At 29.0% G+C, this 17,170-nt stretch overlaps 1 protein-coding gene across 2 annotated transcripts in view; it reads left to right on the top strand.

Annotated features, from left to right (window-relative positions):
* The first annotated feature begins 1,112 nt into the window (after nucleotides 1–1,112).
* Nucleotides 1,113–17,170, top strand: part of LOC101237741 (voltage-dependent calcium channel type A subunit alpha-1) — a 112,444-nt gene continuing 96,386 nt past the window's right edge. The window contains exon 1 of one of the 2 annotated variants that reach the window (XM_065791767.1): nucleotides 1,113–1,719. In XM_065791767.1, the coding sequence (XP_065647839.1) occupies nucleotides 1,475–1,719 (245 nt within the window). In that variant the 5' untranslated portion in view covers nucleotides 1,113–1,474. The remainder of the gene's footprint in view (nucleotides 1,720–17,170) is intronic. The other variant, XM_065791768.1, reaches the window with a different exon arrangement.

The following is a 17,170-nucleotide window of genomic DNA, read 5'->3' as shown; positions in this document are numbered from 1 at the left end:
TGACATTTTATTTAACACTTACGGTGGAATTCCAGAAGACAAAAATATTAACAAAAAATATTTCTGTTAATTTTGACAGAAATGTTTTATCTACGCATGCTTATCGACGAAAAAATTCGCTTTGCGCGAATATTTTCGTCTTATGGATATCCACCTTAAGTGTTGAATAAAAAAATTCTTTTTTTCACCTAATTACTTTTTGTAAATAGATGAATAAAAGCGAAATATATAATAAATAAAAATAGCATAATGTATAATATATAATAAATAAATAAAAATAACAAAAATAAATGTAAAAAAATATATTTAATAAAATAATAAATTTAAATATTTATAAATAAAATAGAAATAAAATTAAAAAATATACATAAATATGATAAAAATAGTAGTAAAAAAGTAAAAATGTATGCATATATATATTCATATATTCATATATATATATATATATATATATATATATATATATATATATATATATATATATATATATATATATATATATATATATATATATATATATATATATTATATAGCATTTAACTAAGAAATTCACGGCGTCTTTCTTACCGATATATATATATCAACTTGCTATTGTCTATTAAAAATTAATTTTTATTGCACTAAATAATTTTTTCTAACGCAAGCTTGCGTATATACACGTTAAGCGTAAAATACGGAAAGCAACTTTTTCTATAACAAGTTTTTCCGTTACAAAAGGAGGAACATTAAAGAACATTAAAAAATAATGCACATTTTTTCGGGTTATTTTGAGCTTGATGAAGATCGAATAGATCCTTTTTCCTTAAGCATCACAAACGACGTCTTTGGCACACCACCGCATCAAACGACGTCTTTGGTACACCACCGCATTTTAAGAGCACTAAAAGTACAAAACACAAGACAACAAATAAAATATTAAAGAACATAAAAATAAATTTATTAACTTATAGTTTAATTAATTTTACTAAAAAGAAAAAAATACTTTTTACACTTTTTTAAAGATTTGAATGCTTTAATAAAACATAATTTCAGTAAAATAATAACTTTTAATATGAACTTTGGCGCGTTCTCTTTTATTTTTATTTTAAAGAAAAAAACAACTTTTAAGTGACGCCTATTTTTTCCATTATTAATACGCACGGGAGTTATTTTTTCGTAAAATCAGTTTTTTGTGTTTGAATTAATAAAGAAGTCGGTTTTTCAACATTATTACTTGATACAAAAAGCAGATGGTACTATTACAAAGAAAAAGACCAATGCAAAGAAAATTATGTCAGAAATTAAAACATTTCTCATTTTGCATTATAAATCAAAATATAAACAAATGGCTTAGAAAATAAATTTTTCTTGAAAAAAACTTCAGCAAGAGCTTTTTTAAAACTAAAAATGATATAGTTCAGTTTTATTAAATATTATTTCACTTATATTACTTTCGTTAACTTTACTGAAATACTTTAAGAAATTGTTCACAGTAATGTCGACTACAAAAAAAGACAACGCCTTGGTTTCGGAAGGAAAAATTAATATAAATCGCAATTTTAAGTTCGAAGAAAATCGATGTTTTAAGTTTCCTAAAGCTAGAGAGAAACTTAAAAAAATAAGAAAAGAAATTTACAGAAAAACTGAAGAAAAAAGAACCAAGAATGATCATAGTTCGTTATTTATATTGGGCTCAAAGAATATAGTGCGTTTATTAGCAGTAAAGATCACCAAGTCAAAATATCTTTTCATTTTGATTTTTTGTAACTTTTAATGTTTTGTGAAGTGAAATTTATTTCAAACCATGCTAGTCGAAATTCTAACAAAATATCATAATAATCTAAACACAAATAAAACAAATATTAATTAAATACCAAAATGTCAAAAAATAAAACTTTGCTTCTGTAAAACTTTCCTAAATCCTATTAAAAAATGTTTTTATTAAAATCAGAGCAATAAATTAAATTAAAAATAATAATAAATAAAATAAATTAAAACTATTGGTTTATTGCTTTTTTATATGCCAACAAAGTTTGTTCAAAAATTTCTAACTTCAATTATAGCTGTAATAATAAATTCATAATTGTAAAAGTAACAATACAACAATTGTTGTATTGTTACAACTTTAGCTGTATTTATATTACAGTTAACAAACACTTGTTTGGTTTTAGTTCCACTTGCTTTACAGAAAAGGTTTAGTGTTAAAAATAAAGAAAAGTTTCCGGAAAATATTATATATAAAAAAATCCGGAAAAAGTTCTTTAATAAAAGTAAATGGGTATGAAGCGATTATTTTTTTAAAATTGAATATTTTATTTTAAAATTAAAATGTGCATGATGAATCTCATGCTTTTTGAAAAACTTTAATTATCAGTGCCTTAGCTCACAATCCCCTCCCACTAACCAATTAAAACTAAAAGCATTTAATTAAAAATTGATCGCGAATAACTTTATGTGTGATTCACGTATAGAAAAAAAATTCGGTAATTTAGACATACACTAACACATTGGTAGTTTTACACTGCCAATAAACTAAATAGATTTTCAAGTTTTAATTTTTGTTGGCAAAACTTTTATTGAAACAGTCAGTAGCATCACCTTGATGTTAGTTTTGTCATCAAAATCACAGCATTGTCGATTGTTAAATTTCCCGACAGCAGAAATTATTTTAAGTCTTAAATTTTATTAACCTCACAGATGATTTTACCAGTCTATTTACCATCACTATTTGTATACAAAAACATATGTTAAAAGGGTTACTTGTGTTTCTTAAAAAAAACAGTTTATCAATATTCTCAACTTTCTTTTAAGACTAAACAAGCTTGATATGATTTAAATAAAAAATAAATTTGTACATTTATGTCAAGAGTTAAAACTTCATTACTGTTTTTTTTTTTTACTTTAGAGTTGCATACAATTTACGGGTGTGTGTATGTTGTGTACGTGTGTGTGTATGTGTGTGTGTGTGGGGGGGGGGGGGGAGAGTAAGATGTAACACCCACCCACCCTCTACGCCCGAAGAATATATTTATATTTATTTTATATATATTTTTTAATTTTTAAAAGCCAGTCGGTACTTTTTGATGATTCACTCCCCCCCCCCCCCCCCGCACCTTATTTTTTTTGTAGAATCGCCTCTAGTTGCATAAATGTTATTTTAAAGACATTTTATTAAAAACACTTTAAATTTTTTTTTTTTTTTTTGCTTTAGGTTATTTTTAATGTATTAAACTTTCAGTCATTTTTAAGCATTTTATGTATATAATACTTTCCTATTCTTTAAATTTTTTAATTTGTTCAAACGAAAGTTTATTTTAAGTGAAATCATTGAATAATGAATATTCTGTCTGTTACAACATTCATCATGATATATTTTTATATATCATGATGAAAGTTACCACAAAATATTCGCCATCATCACCACAAAATATTTGCCATTATTACCAAGAATTTACTTTGTGTCACTATTTTTTTGTCACATTCTTGGAGTTTTTTCTATAAAATTTGTAAATTTGTTTCTTTTTTTCTGTTTACGATATTACCAATTGCTAAAAAAAGATTCAATAGTTTTGGAGCAACATTAACTTTATTTATCTTATACCACTCCATTACTTGTTTAGAACAGCGAATGATAGCTTTTCTTTTTTTTTAAACATCTTTTTCAACAAGGCTGCAAGCTACCACTAATTAGAGTTGGAAGTTACTGGAAGAGAAAAGATGAAGATTGTAGAGCAAGATAACGATTGACAGACTACTTAAAGGATCGCAGATTATATGAATCAGGAAAGCAAGATGAAGGAAGCGAATTCAAAGAACTGATGTTCCAAGAAAAAAACTAGACAAATAGAGATTTTAGAGCACTTAGGAACAGTCACAAAAAAAGGATAAGACTTAATTGAATGACAAGTTACACGAGAATGAACTTTTGTTAATGGCACAAGAGATGCTAGTTCTTTAGAGCAGTGCCTATTATAGTATCTGTAGAAAAGAGATAGAGAAGCAACATTACGACGATGTGACAATGGTTTGAGGTTGGCTGCAAGAGCAGGTTGAACTATGTTCACAATGCGTTTTTGCACCTTGTCTAAAAGAGAAATGACATCATTAGAAGATCCGCCCCAGATATAGCAACAGTATTCCATACAAGGCCGGATTTGAGATTTATAGAAATAGAGAATAGAATCCGAAGTAAGAAAGTGTTGAGCTCGATAAAGAGATGCAACCTTAGCAGATGCTAGTTTTGATATATGGTTTCCAAGAAAGATCGGAAGTAAGAGTTAATCCTAGAAGATGAAGGATAGATGACTCATCGAGTACATTACCGTTCAAAATATAGGAGGATCTAAACTATCGCGATAATGATTGGCTGAAAAAAATTGAGTTTTATCTGAATTAAAGTTCACCAGCCACTGTGAGCCCCATGCTGTAGCAGAAATGAGGTCCTTTTCAAGCTCATATGTCCCCTCCGGAAGTGATTCCGGTTGTCTTGGAAACCCGCTGTTTGAGTTAGGGATTGAAAAAGGCAAAAGTTTTGGGCTTTAATGCCTACAGAGTCACTGACACTAGAGCCAAGCCATTCAGTGTGATGAGCATTAAAGTCACCGATAACAACAATATTGGCTGATGGATAAAGAGAGAGAGAGTTTGGTCAATATGATCAGAAATAAGATCAAAAAGAGTGCAGTCTTGAGATGAAGGAGAGCGATATAGAATAAAGAGAAAATTAATAGAGTGAAGTTGTGCTAAACGAAAGCACTATAAAGAGTAGTCTGTGAATTCAAACCTAGTTTCCCGACAATTGGATGAATTCTTACGAATGTAAATGCTCGGGTCAAGCATGCGACTATTGGGGTCTTTACAAATTAAAGGAAGATAATTATCAACAATAAGATCACAAGATGAGACAGCTGAACTCGAATTAGTCTCACAAGAGCAAGTAGGTCTGGTGAGCTTCGCAAGAGATAACACTCAACTGAAGAAAAGTTACTTCGAAGACCACGAATATTAGTGAATGACAGGTTTAGAGAACTGTGTATTTTATAGTTTTTGTATTTTATAGTTTTTGGTACTTTATTCATTTTTAAATTTGATTGAAGAACTTGACTCAAAGCATAGAAAATACTCAGTAAACTGTTTAATAGCCCAAGCAATTGCCTCATTACTATTAATTAACCCTAAGCCGTAACAAAGGGCTTCAAGTGTTGCTTTGACAATGCACACCAAAAGTACTAACAGGGACACCATCCATGCGCAGCATGGCACTGTTAATACGTTGATATTTTTCAGCTGTTGATGAAATCAGCCTCTCTGAGAGCTACCACAGAGTTCGGGAAACCTGATTACCAGCCAGCCTCAGAACCATAAAACTGAGTTTTAGTGCTGTACCCTCATTAGGAGATAATAGAATGAGTTGCCTAGTCATAAAAACAAAGACACAAGCAAAATTCATGCATCTAATCTAGAAGATTCAACATCCTAAACAGGAAACAATGTATTAAAAATACATTTGCACCAGCCTAATAGATAAAGAAGAGTTGCGAGGCTGGTTAACAGATGGAATCTGTTTACCCTATAAGTCTTTGCCTAGGAGGCCTTTTGCAAGACAGCAGCCGGATGCATTTAACATCTGCCCAAGATGAGTATTTTTATTGAGACACTATCTCTAGCCTTCACTTTTTTATGTTGCAGGCGCATTTAAGGTAAGGAAAAAAGGTGTTTTTCTGAACATTCAGTTACGTATAAATCTAGTGTTAGATTTGTATCATAAAGTTGTGTTAGATATTGATGTGTTATAACAGAAAAGTTTTTAAAACCATAACTCAAACTAGCCAAACGAAAAACTGGAGAGAAAATTTTTTTAACTTAAATGTACTTAAATTTGCCAGACGCCTTATAACGCTTTGATTGATAATTGAATATCTGACTGCATCCAGTAATCTCTATAGAAGTAAGTTTCATTGTTATTTAAATAAATACACACCAGATTTAGCTTTTTCGAATCAAATATTCTAAGGGTGTGTGTGTGGAGGGTAGGGGTGTTCACCCAATCCCCTTTAGCGTATCACCCCACCTCACCACCCCTTCTTCCCCAAATAAGACGATATTTAAGTTATAATCGGATTTTTAAGGAATATAGTCGGCTAGTTGGACTCATTTCAGTCGGGTGATTTTTAGTTTTGAGGTCATTCATTTTAAAAAAGCAGTCGGTAGTAATTAAGGATTCGCCCCCACCCACAGTGGGCCAGTAGGTGGACAAAATGGGAAAAATTTTAGTTGTTTAATCTTGAAAACCTATTTAATTTTAGTATCTACATATATTAGGAGAAATCTATTGATAATTTATTTATATTAAATCCCTTAGTTACCAGGACTCTAAGCATTTGAATATTGAGATAAAATAAAAAAAATAAAAAATTATAAATAAGTAATTAACGGTGACATCAACGTTGTGTTATATTTCAATTACATCTACGTTTTTGAAACAAAAAATTAGTACATGTTATTCTAGAGTATTTAGAGATAAGAAAAACCAATGTGTGAAATAAATTTGTCATAGCATGTTATCTCAGTTATACTTTGAAAATCACAGATTAAAAAAAAAAATTTCTTAAGAAACTTATTTTTTGCCGCACAATAACTAATAATTACCACAATTCGCCATGTGTTGTCTTATATTTATTTGAGCTATATGATGCTTCAATCGAGTTTTAATTGATTGCTCGTCCCCTTAAATCCCTGTTCAGATTTTATGTATGTTTTAACTTGGTTGCTATGGTACTAAATTTTGCATAGCAACAACTCATTTTTACATTAACGTTGTTTTAACAGTATTTTACTTGCGCTAAATACACAATATTGGGGGTATGTATTAAAATGAGATTCAGAACTCTTATGAGGTTAACTTTTTTTGGTTACTATGGATACCTTACTTTGCATAACATAGCAACAACATATTTTCGGTAGTTGTTAGTAATTTAATTACTAACACTGACAGTAATTTAATTACTTTTAATTTTAATTACTAACACTTGTAGTAACTTAATGACTAACAAGTATTAGTAGTCCAGGCGGCATATATATTATAACATTTTACTTTTAAATACAAAATACTTGTTACAATAATTATTTAGATATGGTTTTGTTAAACTTAGACATTCATAATTTTCTCCAAAAAAGCAATTTTAGTATTTCAAAACAAAATATTGCTGAAGATATATTAAAATTTATTCAGCCAAAATTTGCTGATTTTAAAGACGTTGATTTTAGACATGCTGTTCAACGGTTTGTTTACTTGTATAAAAAAAAGTGGAAATCTGCAAACTATACTGTGAAAAATTTTGAAAAGAAGTTTGTGAACTGGCTTAATGAATATTTAATTGTCAGAAAAAAAGACAATGAACCAACTGCAAGTAGACGTGGTCGAAAACCAGTTGCATTTGATAATAGTTCTAATAAAACTAAAAAACGGCGTGTATCTTGTTTAATTGAATCTCATTCATCCAATGAATTATTTTTTGCTGCTAATAAAAAATTTAGAGATGAATCTGTTGTTATTGCTGCCAAGAATGTTTTAAATATATCAAATACAGATAAAGCAACTAAATATTCAGCAGACGAAGCACTGGCTTTAATAATTGATGCAAGTCTGACAAAAGCTTCCTATCAATTGATTAGAAGCGGAGCCTTGGAGAAAGAATATAACATCTACCCCGCTTACAATGATGTCAGAGATGCAAAATTGAAATGTTATCCTGCAAACATAACAGTGGAGGACTATTCAGCTTCAGTTCCTTTAAAAGATTTAATGACTCATACTTTGCAAAGAATCTGTGCAGTTCAGGAACCTGTGCTAAGGCACTTGATATTGAACGACAAAACAATAAAAACAATGACACTAACGTGTGGCTGGTTTTGATGGTGCTACTGGCCAAAGCATTTATAAACAAGTTTTATCAGAACCCGACATTAACAGAGATTTAAAGCGTGAAGAATCATTATTTATTACTTGTCTTGTCCCATTGGATTTGACTGGATTTAACAACAGCAACGAAAAGGTGCCTATTTGGAGAAATCAAAAGTCGTCCTCCACAGCCTATTGTAGACCCATAAGATTTGCATATAAAATGGAATCCAAGGAATCTGTGATTGAAGAAGATCAGTACATTAAAAGTGAGATAGAAAGCTTGGGTATGATTTTATTAGAGGTTTGCGGATCTTCTATTGAAGTGAATTGTATTATTGAACTTACAATGATTGATGGGAAGGTTCAAACAATATTATCTGAAAAAAATAACTCATACCAATGCTGTTCAGTGTGTGGTGTCTCTCCAAAAAATATGAATAGTCTTGATATCCTTAATATAGATTATACTAACAGAGAGTTCAAATATGGTCTTTCCAGTCTTCATGCATGGATTCGATTTTTTGAGATGTTATTGCACATTGCATATAAAAAAGAAACAAGAAAGTGGCGAGCAAGATCTAAAGAACACAAAGAAAAGGCATCTGTAGCTAAACAAAAGATTCAGACTGATTTTATGAACAAAATGGGACTTGTTGTTGATTTCCCTAAAAGTGGTGGTTCTGGAACAAGTAATGATGGCAATACCTCAAGGCGTGCTTTTGCAGCATATGAACAAACAGCTGAAATTCTGGGTATTGACCAAAACCTTATATTCAGATTTTACATTATCTTGGTAACGCTCTCTTCAGGATATGAAATAGACTGCTTAAAGTTCAAGGATTATTGTTTTGACACTTTTAGACTATATGTGTCCCTTTATCCATGGTATTACATGGCTCAATCAGTTCACAAAGTATTGATACATGGACATGACATAATTAAAAGCCTTACATTACCCATCGGACTTATGTCAGAGGAAGCTCAAGAGGCTAGAAATAAAGACTTTAAATCTTATCGCGAAAATTTCAGCCGAAAAACATCCAGAAAAGCAACAAATACTGATCTTATCAATAGACTCCTAGTCTCCAGTGATCCTGTTATTTCATCATTGCGTAAATCAACATCACACCAAACAAATCATAAAGCATTTCCTTCAGATGTTTTACAATTACTTAAACAATCTTCAAACGATATTATTGTTTTATAATTTTTTGATGTGATTTAAAATTGATAACGTTTTCTTGCACTATTTTTTGCTTTTATTATTCCTAAAACATTATTTACCTAAATACTCAATTTTTATTCAATATAGGTGGGTCAAAAATCCGATAAGATATTCAAATATCAATTTACCACTTTGTAACTAAGGAAAGTATCCGGTAACTAAGCAATATAAGTATCCATAACAACTAAATTTAAAAAATTATCACTTTTGTAAGAAGTGTGATCTCATATTGGTACTCATGCCAAATTTAGTGAATATAGCACTTATAAAATATCTGCAGATAAGAAAAGTAGGTTGTTGCTAAGCAAAATAAAGGTATCCATAGCAACGAAATAAAAAAATATTACCTTCATAAAAAGCGCAGACATCATATTAGTACTCATACTAATTTTAGTGAATATAGCTCTAATATTAAATTAGTTATGAATTTTGTCCAGTAAAAGTGCATTCTGGCCCACTGTGCCATCCCTTATTTTATTTCTAGAATCGCCTTTGATCCAAATCCTTTGATTTCTGCATCCAGCCATCTTTATGGTATTTTTTTCTTGTTATATACATTTAAACATTTTTTTTTCAATATTCCATTGAATAATAAAGTATTGAATATGAGCACCAGGGTCAGACTGGCATTAAGGGGCCCGGGGGAGACATAGATGCAGGGCCGCATTATACAATCAAAATGTATGTATATCAAAATTTCCCTATATTATATACCAAGGACCTTTTATTTTTTTCTAGGTCTTTTTTTTTACGTTTTACCCTTAATCACATAGTTTTTTCTTAAAAGGTAAAGGAAAATAAAAATTGATGTATATTTACAATAATTTGTTATTATTAATTTGTATTTTTGTGTGTTTTATTTGTGTATCTTGATTTTTAGAGGGGCCCAGGACCTTTAGACATAGCAGGGGCCCGGAGGGGAACCCCTGCCCTCCTCTCTAGTCCAACCCTGATAAGGACGATGGATTTTTCTACCTAAAATTGAAAAATCACTTTTCAGACTCTTCACTTGATATTGCACAAAGATTTATAAAAACTACGCACTCACAGACACGCAAGAAATAAATGGATCGTTAAAAATTTATTATTATTTTTTTAAGTGTCTTGTGTTATTTTTTTTGTTCGTGTTTTGTAAAGTTTAAAAGTAACACTGTAGTAGTAACACTGGTGCTTGTGTACTGATACTTGTCTGCTGATGTTTTAAAAATGTACGTGCATTGTAACACCACAGGTGTATTGAAATACTACAACTGTGTTCTGTAAATTGTAAAAATGCTGATATATTATTTAGGACGGATAAGGATGATAAAGATATTTAAAAAAAGAATGTCTAATGATAATCAGAAAATGGTTAAGGATGTTTTCAAAAGGATTACCGTTGTTTCGGAAGAGTTAGTGATTTTTATATTTAAGTAGGTTAAAATATGAAACTTAAAATAATGAAACAAACTGTTTATCCTCTTTACATAACGTAAAATCAATATTATAAAAAATAGTTAAAGTACCTTCTATTGATGACCCAATCAGTGACGGATCCAGGATTTTTCGGTGTTTGAGATAACTAACATCCAGACATAAAACAAACTCCAAATATTTGTATGTTTATACTTATGTCAAGTAATGATGCTTTGCAAAAATTTGTGATATTTGAAGGCTGGGAACAAGAAAGCCCTTTAACTTTATCCAAAAACGTAAGGGGCAACAAGTTGATAAAAAAATTTTTGTACTGTTCTCAACAAGACTTATATTCATCGATAAATTTTAAGTTTCATAGTGTTATCTCTCGGCGTTTAAAAATTATGACCATATAAAGTTTAAACCCCACTCAATTTGAGGGGTTACAAATTTTATATGGTCATAATTTTTGAACGCTGAGAGATAATACTATGAAAATTAAAATTTATAGATAAATATAAGTCTAGTTGTGAATAGTAGAAAAAATATTTTCTAAACTTGTTGTTTTTCGCGTTTGGGGTGGCTGAAGTTTGGCTCGATGAAGTTAAAGGATTTTTTTGTTCCTAGCCTCCGGCCATTGCAATTTTTGCAAAGCATCATTATTAGACATAAGTTTAAACATATAAATGTTTAGAGTTTGCTCCATGTCTGGTAGTTAACTATCTCAAACACCAAAATATTCTGGATCCGCCCCTGATTGTAACTCGTTAGTAAAATAAAAATTATTAAAATTCTTAAACATAACGCATTGTCATGTTAGCTACAATGGTTCACCTTAGTTGTCTTGTATTAATAGCGTATGAAATGTAGTGATCAAGATTTATTTTATTTCCCAAAAGGCATGCTGAAGTATATCTTGTAAAACTGAATAACTTGTTGGAATAATGCATCTGCTGAGTGCAACCTGAGTGCAACTAAAGACAACCTTATGCCATCTAAACAAAATCACAATGATTCTATAACTTTTGCTCAACTAGAAAATAAATCAAATTATTGATTTGAATCACAAGTCACCTGTATCACGTGTGGTTTCATACTTGTGTAACTACTTTTTGACAGTTCGAAAATATTTTTGAAAGTTTTAAATGTTTATTGAAAGTCATAATTATGGAAAATTCTTTATCATTATAGAAAGTTCTAAAAACTTCTAAACAATTTAAACTGTTTTAAAATATTCAAGAAAACTACTCAATATTAAATTTGTATCTAGAATTTAGAAATTAAGAATATTAATTGGTACAGATTGCAACTCAGTTAATTGTAAAACTTTTCACTTGTTGCACGAATGGTGGCACAACTTGTGGCGTAATCTTTTTACTAGTTGCAAAAATTGTGGTGCAACTTTTAGTGCAACTTTATTAAAAATCTGACAATATTTAAATCTTGTAATATAACTTAATTATTATAAATCATTTTTTATCGCGCTTAAAAAGTGCGTTGGGGAGACCGGGGTTAGTTGGAAGCAGGGGTAAGTTGACGAACTGCGTTTATCTACAGAACCTTTCATCAGAAAGTGACAAAAATTACACAGAACCTTTCTAATTGACCATTTCATCATTCATTATATTATTGTTAGGATTCGCGCATGCGTATGGGAGATGATAAGGTTTATGTGTTTTTAATACAAAAATGTAACTTTTGGAACATCGCATCCTTTTTACTTTACAAAGAAAATAGTTAGTCGCATATAAAAAAAATTATTGTAAAAGTTCCAGTCACAATTGGTTTACTATTTCCAGACAGACTTTTTTCAAAGTTGCCGTTTTTCAGGATCTGCAGACTGTTTATTGAAAACGTTGCATTAACTATAGAAAAAAAATATTTTGAATACAAAAATATTTTTATAAAATTAGTTTTTATTTTTTTTTATTTTTTAACAATATTGAAAAAATTTATTCATACAAAAAAATAAAAAAAAATTTTCTTTTCACAGATAAAAAGTGGGCTACTGTTTTGGCTGTTATATGTACAAATACATGGTACGAGCTAAAAGTACTATTAAATTTTTGGCTTAAAATTGTTGCAAAAATTAATAGTAAAAAAATTTCTATTAATTTTGCACTTAATAGTACATTGCGCCAAGTTACCCCACGTGGTGGGGTAACTTAGCGCAATTTTTTTTTTTTTGAGGGCCCGGGAAGGCCCCAAGAATTTTTTTTTGTAAATAAATGCAACTTTTATAAGTTATCTAAGTTCATACTCTTTGAGACTACGCTTTAATATTTTGACCTTATTTTATATTTTAACCTTTTTACTCGTTTATTTTAAGATTTTAGCATCACTTATTTCTAAACAAAAAGTTCAATTTTATCACCATTAACAGTTTTGAATACAATTGTATCTCTGTGCTGTAGTAATTCTCTTAAGTAATTTCTCACTGGTTTTTTTTTTATATTTTTCTATGCAGAAAGTTAACTAGAAAAATATTTGTGTTACATATTGTAACGGCTATGGAATAGGTGTCAAACTCATGGAAGTAATTCAACGAATATCATCATATTATTAGAATTCGGAGAAAATTATATATGTTATGTTTTTACTATAAAAAAAAAAAGAAGAAAAAAGCAGAGCAAAGAGTAGAAAAGCTGTTATTGTGGCATTACAAGAGTACAATTACTCAATGGGGAAATATTATTTCTCAAAATGCAACGAAAAAAAAGCGGCTGCAATCAGAGTCTGTTTTGGAAGACATAGAGCTGCGTCTAGTTATAAGAACAAATTTATCCGTGTTTAAAGTAAGAGAAATTGTACTTGCACTGCTCCCAAAGTTAAAAGATTGGAATGGGCAAAAAAACATAAAAAGTGGACGATTGAACTACGGACTAAAGTCTTGTTTGCTGCTAAATCAAAGTTCAAATTTTGTGAAGGCTATGGTCGAAATTATTTTTGTAGTTTAGTAAATGAACGCATGATAAATTTTTACGTGACTCCAACAGTTCATCATGGAGGGAGTCATTGCGGGACTACTATCAGTGCGGGAAAATAATTGTGGACCTTTGATTTATTTTTCAACTAAATCATAATCCTAAACACACTTCTAAATTTTGTCTAAATTATATTTCAGCCAAAAAAAAAAAAGGCTAAAAATGTTTAAAAAAATGTATGGAATGGTCTCTTTACAACATTATTAGTAATGATTTAAGATCGTTCGTGTTATTGTGGAATTAGTTAGATTGAAACACGACAAAAATGCAATCAACCAACCCATGATTTTTTTTTTTTTTGCATGTTATAGTGTGTAGATATGTAAAAAAAAATTTACACTAAAACTGTAAAAAAAAAAACAGACTCAAATATTAATAAAAAATGTAACTAGATATTTTTAAAAAATTTTTATTTACAAAATAAGGTAAATTGAACTATAATATGTTATATAAGCTCTTTGATAAGATATTTCATAAAACTTTTACGGAGTTCTTTAATTGTAGTTATTTTTATTATAAAAATTGTTTAAATAGTCAACACTATCATTATGAACAATAAAATGCCTTATGAAATTATTTCATACCTAATGTTTTACGAATGCCTGAAAACTTGAAAGTACATTGCATCTTTTTCAATTTTTTGCTACCGTATAACCATCAATTTGTTCATTTGATTCTGGAATCTACTTTGCTTTTAAAACTTTGCAGTTCCTTTTTTTTTTTTTTTATTCATCTTTCAAAGCAGGTGCCATTTCTTCTATTCCGTCCTATGGGTGGGTCATAGTTTTAAGTTGTTGTATTTTTTATAAATGTATTTTTGTTGTTTAAAGATCGGTGCTTGAGTGTTGTTTTATATGTTAAGTCCTATGAAAATAAACATTATCAAATGTATATATATATAAAATTTCTATATATATATATACATTTAATATTTATAATTTCTCTCTCTCTATATATATATACATAATATATATATATTATATATATATATATATATATATATATATATACATATATATATATATATATATATATATATATATATATATATATATATATATATATATATATATATATATAAATATATATATAGAGAAAATTTTTATCAAGTAAAAATTACTTTATTAAAAACACATAAAACGTTTTTTCTTTTCATTTTTTTTGTTTCAACACTCAGTTTACTGTAAAATTTAAAAGACCGGATTTAGGAAATGTTTACTTTAGAATTCAAAAGACTATTTAGAGGATATGTTTGATATATAATTCTTAAAACTATTGGAAAGAAAAGTTTACTATAATAAATCAAAAAATAATTATAATAAATGGACAAGTTAATATGTGAACTATGATAAGTAAATATCTTAGTTAACATTTATTAATAACTGATTTTAATTTATTGAAAATGAAAACTTAGTAAACCATATTCATAGTAACCATAAGTATGTTTTAAACTTCGTAAAGCAGTTTTTCTTGTATAACTTTGTGAAAACCTTTTTTTGTGCTATTTTGAAAACTAAACTTAATTGATATTGGTAGTATATAGTATAAAACATGTGTTAATTGATATTGGTAGTATATACCACAAAACATGCGTTAATTGTATAAAGATTAACTTTTCTTTATTCACAAAGTATTCAATATTCAATATGGTAGATACCGAAAGTTTTTTTTTTATTGATCTCGATTTAATCTTCTTATAAAAGCTCCTTTTGGTTTTACTAAGAAGTTTCACAAACTAAAATTTGGAAAAGTACAGGAAAAAATTAAAACAAAAACGGAAAAAGATGTTATATTGATATATAAAAATAAAAAGACCTTTTAAAGTTTTACTAAATATATTTTTGTTTTCATAAAGTTCCTAAACTAGGATAATCTTTCAAACTATCTTTTTCATTAAGTATAAATAAAATCCTTCATTATTATATTTATATAATATATTATACTTATTTATATAATATACTATATTGCGTGTTTTAAAAAAGTAAACACATTTTCCTGTTTATTTAACAGAACACGTTAAAACAACAATACAAGTTAACAGGGCTTGCAAGAAGTAAATGTTAATAGGACACATTCGCAGGGGATGTTAGAATAGCAGTTTGTACATACTTAACATCTGGTATAAGCATTTGAAATAGATCTGGTATTAAAAAATTTGTTAAAACTGAATTTTCTTTAAGTTATTTTAAATTTGATCCAGTATTTGATACGCGTTTCTAAAACTTACAGCTGAATCATTATTACTAACTATAAAAGTTCGATCACCAGGCGAAGGTCCAGCTTTTTTGATGTTTAAGTTTTCCAGACATAGAACAAAGTCTAAACATTTATACGTTTATGCTTTTGTCAAATAAGAGTGTTTTGCAAAAAGTTGCGATGATTGGAGCCTGGGAACAAAGCTTAGCTACACCTGCCCCAAACGTAATAACAACGAGTTGATAAAATACTTTTTTACTTTTTTTTATTTCATACAATAACCTCTTAACGTTTAAAAATTATGACCTTGTAAAGTTTCTAACCCTCTCAAATTAACAAAGTTTAAATTTATATGAACATATTTTTGAAAACTAAGAGATTTTTGTATGAAATTTAAATTTTATGGATGAACATGAATTTATTCGAGAATAGTAAAAAAAATATTTTATCAACATGTTGTTCTCACGTTCGGGACAGGTGTAGATAAAATTTTAAGGGCTTTTTTGTTCCAATCATCGCAATTTTTGGCAAAGCACCCTTATTTGATATAAGTATAAACATATAAATGTTCGGAGTTTTCTCCATGTCTGGGAGGATGATATTCTATACTCTCTATTAACGACGGAAAGTTGCCGAGGCAAATGAAAAAAATATACGTCAATGTAGGCAGGGCCGCCGAGAGGGAGGGGGTGGGATGAAAGAGGCAGTTCGTCCCGGGCGGCAGGTATCCAAGAGGTGCTAATTAAAAAGAAGGTACCTAATAAAAATATATCTTTTATCTATAATATATAGAAATTTTGATAAATAAGAGTGCCATTCAGGGTTGCTGTCCCAAGCGTGACCACTCTCGGCGGCCCTGAATGGTAAACAACAATGAAGAAATATTGGCAGTTGAATTATACTTAAATTAGGCTCAGGTTTAGCTGCTAGGTTGCATATAAGTTTACAACGGTTAACAGGTTTTAAAAGAAAATAGGTCAAAAGTAATAACACAAAGTTTGTATACTAATTATTTAATTGTATAACTAATTATTTAATATTATATTGAAAAGTGATTACCAAGAAGTAGAAGAACATTTGCTCTTTTTGCTTAATTTTCGTTAAACTTTAAGAAATAATTTGAGTTTTGGTTAAATAAAGGTCAGCGAAGGAAAACTTTTTATATTACTTGGTTTGTTTATTAGTTAAATTTAGTGTTGCGTAATTTATGGACGATCCCTGTCGCGCCTCGTAGCAACGTAGTAATGTTTTTGTAACGTAGTTACAAAAAGTTTGTTGAAGTACTGCTTATAATAAAATGGCAAGCAAATTTCTAAAAAACACAATTTTTTATTTCTAAAAAACACAATTTTTTATTGGTAATGTGCGCGCGAAAGAAGTTCTTCTTACTATAATTTTATATTGAGGAAGTTATGTCTTTTTATTAATAAATCTTAAACTAAATTATTAGAAGTGTATAGAAACAGTTATCACAACTTACTATTATTG

The sequence above is a fragment of the Hydra vulgaris genome, chromosome 02 (genome assembly GCF_038396675.1).
Source record: "Hydra vulgaris chromosome 02, alternate assembly HydraT2T_AEP".
NCBI classification, from domain to species: Eukaryota; Metazoa; Cnidaria; class Hydrozoa; order Anthoathecata; family Hydridae; genus Hydra; species Hydra vulgaris.
Note: the sequence above shows the minus strand (reverse complement) of the source record. Positions and strands in the feature narration are given on the sequence as shown.